The sequence below is a fragment of the Eleutherodactylus coqui genome, chromosome 10 (assembly GCF_035609145.1).
Source record: "Eleutherodactylus coqui strain aEleCoq1 chromosome 10, aEleCoq1.hap1, whole genome shotgun sequence".
NCBI classification, from domain to species: domain Eukaryota; kingdom Metazoa; phylum Chordata; class Amphibia; order Anura; family Eleutherodactylidae; genus Eleutherodactylus; species Eleutherodactylus coqui.
In genome coordinates, this window is record NC_089846.1 from 94,900,878 (window position 1) to 94,910,749 (window position 9,872).

General features: G+C 49.3%; 1 protein-coding gene across 1 annotated transcript; it reads left to right on the plus strand.

The window, feature by feature from the left end:
• Window positions 1-3,268: 3,268 nt before the first annotated feature.
• AP2S1 (adaptor related protein complex 2 subunit sigma 1) lies at window positions 3,269-9,243 on the plus strand. Its single transcript, XM_066581481.1, has 5 exons — window positions 3,269-3,350; window positions 8,082-8,231; window positions 8,640-8,753; window positions 8,853-8,912; window positions 8,983-9,243. The coding sequence occupies exons 1-5, from the start codon at window positions 3,348-3,350 to the stop codon at window positions 9,082-9,084; spliced, it is 429 nt and encodes a 142-aa protein (XP_066437578.1). The 5' UTR covers window positions 3,269-3,347; the 3' UTR covers window positions 9,085-9,243.
• Window positions 9,244-9,872: the final 629 nt, after the last annotated feature.

The following is a 9,872-nucleotide window of genomic DNA, read 5'->3' on the forward strand; positions in this document are numbered from 1 at the left end:
GACCAAATATTCAGTAAATACATGCAGTTCCGGTCCGTGAAAACACTGCAGATTTCATAGACCTCAACTGTATATACCTGTGTGAATGAGCCCTAAAACACAGGATTTAGCTGCGACGACAGAGATGATATCAACACATATAACCAGATACACAGGGAATACGCAGCGTTTTGGTCCGTAAAAACAAAGCATATTCACGGACCGAAAACTGTAGACACCCGTGTGAATGATCCCTTATACTAAAGGTCCATGACTGTGTTCTTGGTCTTGTTTGTCTCAGCCTTGAGATTGATAAATTGTCATGTTTGCGTCTTTATGGTCTGGCAGTATTTCCTCACTCCCGGTATAGCTAATGATCTCTTGAAGTTTCCAAATGCCCCGCTGCTATTGCCATCCCCGCGTAGCTCTGTAGGAAAACCATTGGCAAGCTTTACTGTCCATCATGTTTAATACATTCCCACCCCAGGACATAAACTTATGTCCTAAGTAGGAGGCAGTTCCTGCAAATGGACTTAAACTTATGTCCTATGGATGCCATTGGCTTAGAGGCTGAGCCTGTGCCATCTGCAGCGGGAGCCGGCCTGCAGTAACAGCGGGGATCGGTGTTCTCAATGCTGATTGTGGCATATAAAGGATTCACAAAGCAATGGGATTTCCCATTGTGATGCCAGCGGCTCTCCGATGGCTTGCCAAAGCAACCGGATGCCAGATAATGGTGTCCGGGTCTGCCATGGCCGATGATCTCTATTATTAGTGATAATGTATTGCAGTACATAAGTATTACAATGTATTATCATAATGATCACAGGATCAAGTCCCTACAGTAACATAAAAAAATGTTAAAGAAAGTTTAAAAGAAAAACCATGTTTGGTATTGTTGCATTTATAAAATCCCCTACGATAAAGTGAACACACTTTTTATCTTGTACGGCCAACAGTGTTAAAAAAAAGAAAGCTAAAAAATGAAGCCAAAAAGCTTTTATTGTTCATTTTTCTTCCCAAAAGAAGCAAAGTGATCAAAAAAAGCCCCCAAAATAGTACCGATAAAAACTACAGCTTAGAATGCAAAAAACAACCCTCACACAACTCTATCAGTGGAAAAATAAAAAAGTTAAGGGATATTTTAAAAACAAAGTGTTTTCTTGTGCAAAAGTTGAAAAAAAAAACGAAAAAAATAAATAAAATATTGTTATTGTCGTAATAATACCGACTCATAGAAAAAACTGTATGGTGTCATTTTATGCTGCAGAATTGAAGTGTTTTTTTCCCGCCTCCCAAAAAATGAATAAATGTTATGGAATACATATGTACCAATAAAAACTACAGGGAAAACAATCCCTCAGACGGCCATGTTGATGGAAAAGTAAAAAAGATATGGTTTTTGAAAAATGAAAATCCCCCAATAATTGCTGCATCCTTAAGTCCACTATGGGTCACATCACTCTAGGAGTCCGAGTGGTCGATCGTGGTCCAACCTGCAGGCATCATGTTATAGAGCCGGAGGAGCCGTTAGTGTTACGGGGAGACATTCAGGAGGACTTCTAGTTTACTCATTTATATCTCTGCTCATTCTGAGCTGAACAGTATAGTGGGCGGTCCTGTTAGCGATTAACAGCCCAAATAGTCCAGTGGGCGGAGCTATCAGTGATTGACAGCCTAAATAGTCCAATGGGCGGTCCTATTAGAGATTGACAGACTAAACAGTCCAATGGGTGGTCCTGTTAATGATTGACAGCCTAAACAGTCCAATGAGCGGTCCTATTACTGATTGACAGCCTAAATAGTCCAATGGGCGGTTCTATTAGTAATCGACAGCCTAAATAGTCCAATGGGCGGTCCTATCAGTGATTGAGAGCCTAAACAGTCCAATAGGCGATCCTATTAGTGATTGACAGCCTAAATGGTCCTATCAGTGATTGACAGCCTAAACAGTCAAATGGGCGGTCCTATTAATGATTGACAGCCTAAACAGTCCAATGGGCGGTCCTATTAGTGATTGACAGCCTAAACAGTCCAATGGGCAGTCCTATTAATGATTGACAGCCTAAATAGTCCAATGGGTGGTCCTATTAATGGTGGACAGCCTAAACAGTCCAATGAGCGGTCCTATCAGTGATTGACAGCTTAAATAGTCCAATGGGCGGTCCTATTAGTGATCGACAGCCTAAACAGTCCAATGTGCGGTTCTATCAGTGGTCGACAGCCTAAACAGTCCAATGGGCGGTCCCGTTAGTGACTAACAGCCTAAACAGTCCAATGGGCGGTCCTATTAGTGATTGACAGGCTAAATAGTCCAATGTGCAGTCATATTAGTGATTGACAGCCTAAATAGTCCAATGGGCGGTCCAATTAGTGACTAACAGCCTAAACAGTCCAATGTGCAGTCATATTAGTGATTGACAGCCTAAATAGTCTAATGGGCGGTCCTATTAGTGATTGACAGCCTAAATAGTCCAATGGGCGGTCCTATCAGTGATCAACAGCCTTAACAGTCCAATGGGCGGTCCTATCAGTGATCGACAGCATAAATAGACTGCATATTTTTGTTCTGTAAAAAATGGAATTAAAACAGAACAGATTCAAACAGAAACATTTCTATTTTTTTTTTTTGTAGAATTAATTTCAGTGGAAAAAAATGGATCCTTTTAAATTCAGTTTCTCCATTTCAAAAACGGAACGCAGAAACAAAACAGAAGCAAAACGCAGATGTGAGGGGGGTCTTAGGGCCCCTCACTCTCACACACAATGCTTTTTACTGCGGCGTTTCAAACACCCCGCTAAATGCTGTAGAACACTTCCATTGATGTCACTGGGGCTTCGCATCCCAGTGCTTTAACGTGGTGATCTTCGAACGCCATCTGCCCTATCGTAGTGCGTCCAGTAATGATGGCGGGCGCTAAAAAACGCTGCCAACGCTTTGGAACACATTTGAAACGCGATGTTTAACAGACGTCCGAGTGAGAGCGGTTTCTACTGAGTGACCCCATACATGCACACAGACACCATGGCCGACAGACTTTCAGGGGTTAATGCCTCAGATGCCCCGTCTGGGGCCGGTCACACAGTATGACCGGCTGGACTGTGACGAGTAACTGACAAGAAGCGCAGATATCAGCGGCAGCTGACAGCATGCAGCGAGGAGACAAGACAGCGCTGTCTGGACGAGGCCCCTTCCAGCCATTCTCTGCCGCTGCTCCCCCTGCTGGCCGCTCAGGGCCGTCACGCCGAGGAGTGGTCACTGCCCTCCGACGTCATTTCCGGCCTTTCCCGTAAAGCAGTATGGGACTTGTAGTTCTTCCTGATATCCGGAGCGGGTGACAGGAAAGGAGGAGCAGGGAGAGTCAGACATGGTGAGCATCTCTGCGGTATTTCATTATAATATCATTATTCCAGGGCCCAGAACCGCGGCCGACCGATCTCCTATACACCGCCTATGGGGACATATATATCCTACACCCCGCCGCTCACATATAGCGTGTGACATATAGTCCATTACACACATACATCCTATACATCACACATATACTAGCTCATAATAGCAAAGTACTCCTGCCACCTACATATCATCACCTCTACTGACCCTTATATATCATATACATCACCTCTACTGACCCACTATATACAGCACCTCTATGACTCCCTATATACAGCACCTCTACTGAACCCTACATATCATATATGCTATATACATCTACTCTGCTATCTGTTGTATATCATATATATCACCTCTACTGACCCCCCCTACATATATATATATGGTGATTATGTAGGGTGTAATAGATGTGATATCCTACCTATGCAGAGGGGCAATTGATGTCCTCTCCTACCTATGCAGAGGGGCAATTGATGTCCTCTCCTACCTATGCAGAGGGGCAATTGATGTCCTCTCCTACCTATGCAGAGGGGCAATTGATGTCCTCTCCTACCTATGCAGAGGGGCAATTGATGTCCTCTCCTACCTATGCAGAGGGGCAATTGATGTCCTCTCCTACCTATGCAGAGGGGCAATTGATGTCCTCTCCTACCTATGCAGAGGGGCAATTGATGTCCTCTCCTACCTATGCAGAGGGGCAATTGATGCCCTCTCCTACCTATGCAGAGGGGCAATTGATGCCCTCTCCTACCTATGCAGAGGGGCAATTGATGCCCTCTCCTACCTATGCAGAGGGGCAATTGATGCCCTCTCCTACCTATGCAGAGGGGCAATTGATGCCCTCTCCTACCTATGCAGAGGGGCAATTGATGCCCTCTCCTACCTATGCAGAGGGGCAATTGATGTCCTCTCCTACCTATGCAGAGGGGCAATTGATGTCCTCTCCTACCTATGCAGAGGGGCAATTGATGCCCTCTCCTACCTATGCAGAGGGGCAATTGATGCCCTCTCCTACCTATGCAGAGGGGCAATTGATGCCCTCTCCTACCTATGCAGAGGGGCAATTGATGCCCTCTCCTACCTATGCAGAGGGGCAATTGATGCCCTCTCCTACCTATGCAGAGGGGCAATTGATGCCCTCTCCTACCTATGCAGAGGGGCAATTGATGCCCTCTCCTACCTATGCAGAGGGGCAATTGATGCCCTCTCCTACCTATGCAGAGGGGCAATTGATGCCCTCTCCTACCTATGCAGAGGGGCAATTGATGCCCTCTCCTACCTATGCAGAGGGGCAATTGATGCCCTCTCCTACCTATGCAGAGGGGCAATTGATGCCCTCTCCTACCTATGCAGAGGGGCAATTGATGCCCTCTCCTACCTATGCAGAGGGGCAATTGATGCCCTCTCCTACCTATGCAGAGGGGCAATTGATGCCCTCTCCTACCTATGCAGAGGGGCAATTGATGCCCTCTCCTACCTATGCAGAGGGGCAATTGATGCCCTCTCCTACCTATGCAGAGGGGCAATAGATGCCCTCTCCTACCTATGCAGAGGGGCAATAGATGCCCTCTCCTACCTATGCAGAGGGGCAATAGATGCCCTCTCCTACCTATGCAGAGGGGCAATAGATGCCCTCTCCTACCTATGCAGAGGGGCAATAGATGTGATAGTTAGATGGATAGATAGGGTATGTAGTAGAGGAAATGTATGTGATATATATGATATCATATACATTTCCCCTACATATCATATATAATTACCTCTACCACACATATATATTATATACATTTCCTGTATTATCCCCTGTATATCATATATGCCATATACGTCTACTCTATCTGCTGTGTGTCGTATACATCACCTCTACTAACCCCTATTTATCATATATGTCATATATATTTCCATTAGGTCTCCACACACTTGCGTTTCTTTTAACACGAATGTCAATGGGACTTTCTAATGTTAAAACCGCATCAGACAAATATCGCAGAGCGCAATAATGTGATGCGTTTTTAACATTAGAAAGTCATATACATATACATCATATACATCAGGTTGAATATGCCCCATATGTCATTTAGGCGGCTTTCACATCTGTAGCGGAGATTCAGTCATCTTGTTCCGTTCAGGGAGCCAGAAAGAGGAATCCCCGCCAGTCGGATCCATCCTCTGACCCTGTTTACTATAATGGAGTCCGTTCGGTATCCGCTCAGCTGCCCAGCATTTAACAGGAAGAGAAAGTTCTGCAAGCAGCGCTGTTTATTCCAGTATTTAGTGTCGGATCTGCGATAGAACCTCCAACCGGAGCTTCCAACACAGATGTGAAGGCTGCCGTACATCACCTCTACTGCCCCCTAGGTGTCATTTACATCACCTCTAGTATCAGATCTAATCTCTGTCTATCATGTACATTACCTCTACTATGCTCTAGATCAGGGGTCCCCAACTCCAGTCCTCAGGGTCATGTTTTCAGGATCTCCTCTAGTAAGAACACATGTGGCAATGTCGGAGGCACCAACAATAATGACATCACCTGTGCAACACTGAGGAAATCCTGAAAACATGACCTGTTGGCGGTCCCTGAGGACTGGAGTTTGGAAACACTGCTCTATATCATACACATCACCTCTGCCCTTGTATATCATATACATCATCTCTGCTGGCCCAGGTATATCGCACGCAGCACCTCTGCTGGCCCCCGGTATATCGTACGCAGCACCTCTGCTGGCCCCCGGTATATCGTACGCAGCACCTCTGCTGGCCCCCGGTATATCGCACGCAGCACCTCTGCTGGCCCCCGGTATATCGCACGCAGCACCTCTGCTGGCCCCCGGTATATCGCACGCAGCACCTCTGCTGGCCCCGGTATATCGCACGCAGCACCTCTGCTGGCCCCGGTATATCGTACGCCGCACCTCTGCTGGCCCCGGTATATCGCACGCCGCACCTCTGCTGGCCCCCGGTATATCGCACGCCGCACCTCTGCTGGCCCCCGGTATATCGCACGCAGCACCTCTGCTGGCCCCCGGTATATCGCACGCAGCACCTCTGCTGGCCCCCGGTATATCGCACGCAGCACCTCTGCTGGCCCCCGGTATATCGCACGCAGCACCTCTGCTGGCCCCCGGTATATCGCACGCAGCACCTCTGCTGGCCCCCGGTATATCGCACGCAGCACCTCTGCTGGCCCCCGGTATATCGCACGCAGCACCTCTGCTGGCCCCCGGTATATCGCACGCAGCACCTCTGCTGGCCCCCGGTATATCGCACGCAGCACCTCTGCTGGCCCCCGGTATATCGCACGCAGCACCCCTGCTGGCCCCCGGTATATCGCACGCAGCACCCCTGCTGGCCCCCGGTATATCGCACGCAGCACCCCTGCTGGCCCCCGGTATATCGCACGCAGCACCTCTGCTGGCCCCCGGTATATCGCACGCAGCACCTCTGCTGGCCCCCGGTATATCGCACGCAGCACCTCTGCTGGCCCCCGGTATATCGCACGCAGCACCTCTGCTGGCCCCCGGTATATCGCACGCAGCACCCCTGCTGGCCCCCGGTATATCGCACGCAGCACCCCTGCTGGCCCCCGGTATATCGCACGCAGCACCCCTGCTGGCCCCCGGTATATCGCACGCAGCACCCCTGCTGGCCCCCGGTATATCGCACGCAGCACCCCTGCTGGCCCCCGGTATATCGCACGCAGCACCCCTGCTGGCCCCCGGTATATCGCACGCAGCACCCCTGCTGGCCCCCGGTATATCGCACGCAGCACCCCTGCTGGCCCCCGGTATATCGCACGCAGCACCCCTGCTGGCCCCCGGTATATCGCACGCAGCACCTCTGCTACCGTGCGCAGAGGTGACGTGTATGATATAGAGCATAGTAGAGGTAATGTACATGATAGACAGAGATTAGATCTGATACTAGAGGTGATGTAAATGACACCTAGGGGGCAGTAGAGGTGATGTACGGCAGCCTTCACATCTGTGTTGGAAGCTCCGGTTGGAGGTTCTATCGCAGATCTGACACTAAATACTGGAATAAACAGCGCTGCTTGCAGAACTTTCTCTTCCTGTTAAATGCTGGGCAGCTGAGCGAAAACCGAACGGACTCCATTATAGTAAACAGCGTCAGAGGATGGATCCGACTGGCGGGGATTCCTCTTTCTGGCTCCCTGAACGGAACAAGATAACTGAATCTCCGCTACAGATGTGAAAGCCGCCTAAATGACATATGGGGCATATTCAACCTGATGTATATGATATATGGGGCAGTAAGGGCGCCCACACACGTGCGGTTTTTTTTTTTATACACGAATGTCAATGAGACTTCTAATGTTAAAAACGCATCACATTATTGCGCTCTGCGATATTTGTCTGATGCGGTTTTAACATTAGAAAGTCCCATTGACATTCGTGTTAAAAAAAATGCACGTGTGTGGGCGCCCTTACTGCCTCGCATATCGTGCGCAGCACCTCTGCCGGCCCTCGCATATCGTGCGCAGCACCTCTGCCGGCCCATATATAAATTTATATATAATGTACATTATGTCTGCAACCCTATATATAATACATATCACCTCTGCTGGCCCCATATGTCATACATATCACCTCTGCTGCTCCCATAGATTTTTGCACCCTCTCTACATACAGATATAACGCTGGTATATACATCTTGTTTGCCCCCCCCCCCCCCCCCCCCCCCTCAGATCCGCTTCATCCTGATCCAGAACCGCGCCGGTAAGACTCGCCTGGCCAAGTGGTACATGCAGTTTGATGATGACGAGAAGCAGAAGCTCATAGAGGAGGTGCACGCTGTGGTGACCGTGCGCGACGCCAAACACACCAACTTCGTGGAGGTAAGACTAGGGCCGTAGGCATCCGGATGGGGTAATCGTTGTGGGCTTGTTTCCCCCTCAGCTATGGGGGGGCTTTTTACCATCTGCAGCTGACTGTCATATGAAGAGTTGGGGGTCTCGCCCTTTTACTCCTTCAGGAAGATTTATCGCTGTTATTGCTGAGATCGATGCATTTGGTGATCCCGCCGCGTCCCACAGCAGTGAGTGGAGTGGTGGTCACACAGAGGGCATTCGCGGTGCGCTTGTCTCAGGATCACTGGGGTCTCGCTGGTCTGACCCCCTACATGTCATGTGATGATGGTTGAATATTCTTATATTGCGGCTCTAATCCTGCTGTGACGCCACCAGGTGGCGGCGCTCTTTATCTGCTCGCCATCGTCCTACTCAACGCATTTCTTCTTCTTCCAGTTCAGGAATTTTAAGATCATCTACCGCCGCTACGCCGGCCTCTACTTCTGCATCTGCGTAGACGTGACGGATAATAACTTGGCCTACCTGGAAGCCATCCACAACTTCGTAGAGGTAAGATATTAGGGGCGGAGTCACAGTGACCTACCTCACCCTCCCCTGTATGCCAGAGCTGGAGTCACAGCCACTTACCTTCTTCTCCGTCCCCTGTAGGTGCTGAATGAATACTTCCACAACGTCTGTGAGTTGGATCTGGTATTTAACTTCTACAAGGTGAGTGTCTACGTCTCCTCCGCCCGCCGCACCGCGCTTTCTTCCCTCTCATGCTCTCCCCTCCCCCCAGGTGTACACGGTGGTTGACGAGATGTTCTTGGCCGGAGAGATTCGGGAAACGAGCCAGACGAAGGTCCTCAAACAGCTGCTGATGCTGCAGTCCCTGGAGTGACTTCACCTCCTGTCATGTGACAACATTCCGATCCTGTGTGTGCCTGCCTCCGGACCGCCCCCCAGTGTTAGCCCCGCCTCCTGTCCGCTCATCATGGACGGAGTTCTTTTTCTTTTTGTACTCTAAATGTGAAAACTAATAAAATGCTCGAAGTCTGAATGCGGCTCTGTCCGTGCTCGAACCGGGGGAGGGGATTGTGGTGCGCAGTTAACATTAAATCTCAGACTGACCGCTACCATTAATCAATGATATAAACTCCACCCTGCCCCCACATCTTATTAGTTGCCATTAGTGTATAATGCCCTCTTATACCTCTATGCTCTCCTCGGCTAATACACAGAGGCCAATCTCAATAAGCAGTGCTAATTGGAGTAAAGCAAGGGTGAAAGAAAGCTGCAGTCTGAGCCTTGGACGAAAAATGAGGTGGAGTTCAGACTACCTCATTCTCTGGTGGACCATGCAGTTGAGCTGGAGTCAATGATGATAGTGTGCCCTAATGGAGCAGGGCTGCAGTGTGCAGCATGGAAGGCAGGCGGCTTTGGTCTGAGACTCTAATGAGATCGGTGGACTTCAGACCACACCAGGCTGCAGCAGATGATGCAGATCTGCTGAGGTCACTGAGCAGTCGTGCCCTAATAAAGCAGTGATGAAAGCTGGCAGCATCGGAGATTGTTTGAGCCCCCGCCTCCATCTATAAGGGTGACCCTACACAGTGTTTCTTTGCCGCGGAGCTCTGCTGACCGGAACCTGGAGTTATCAATGCAAACAACGTGATGAGTCAAGGTGCC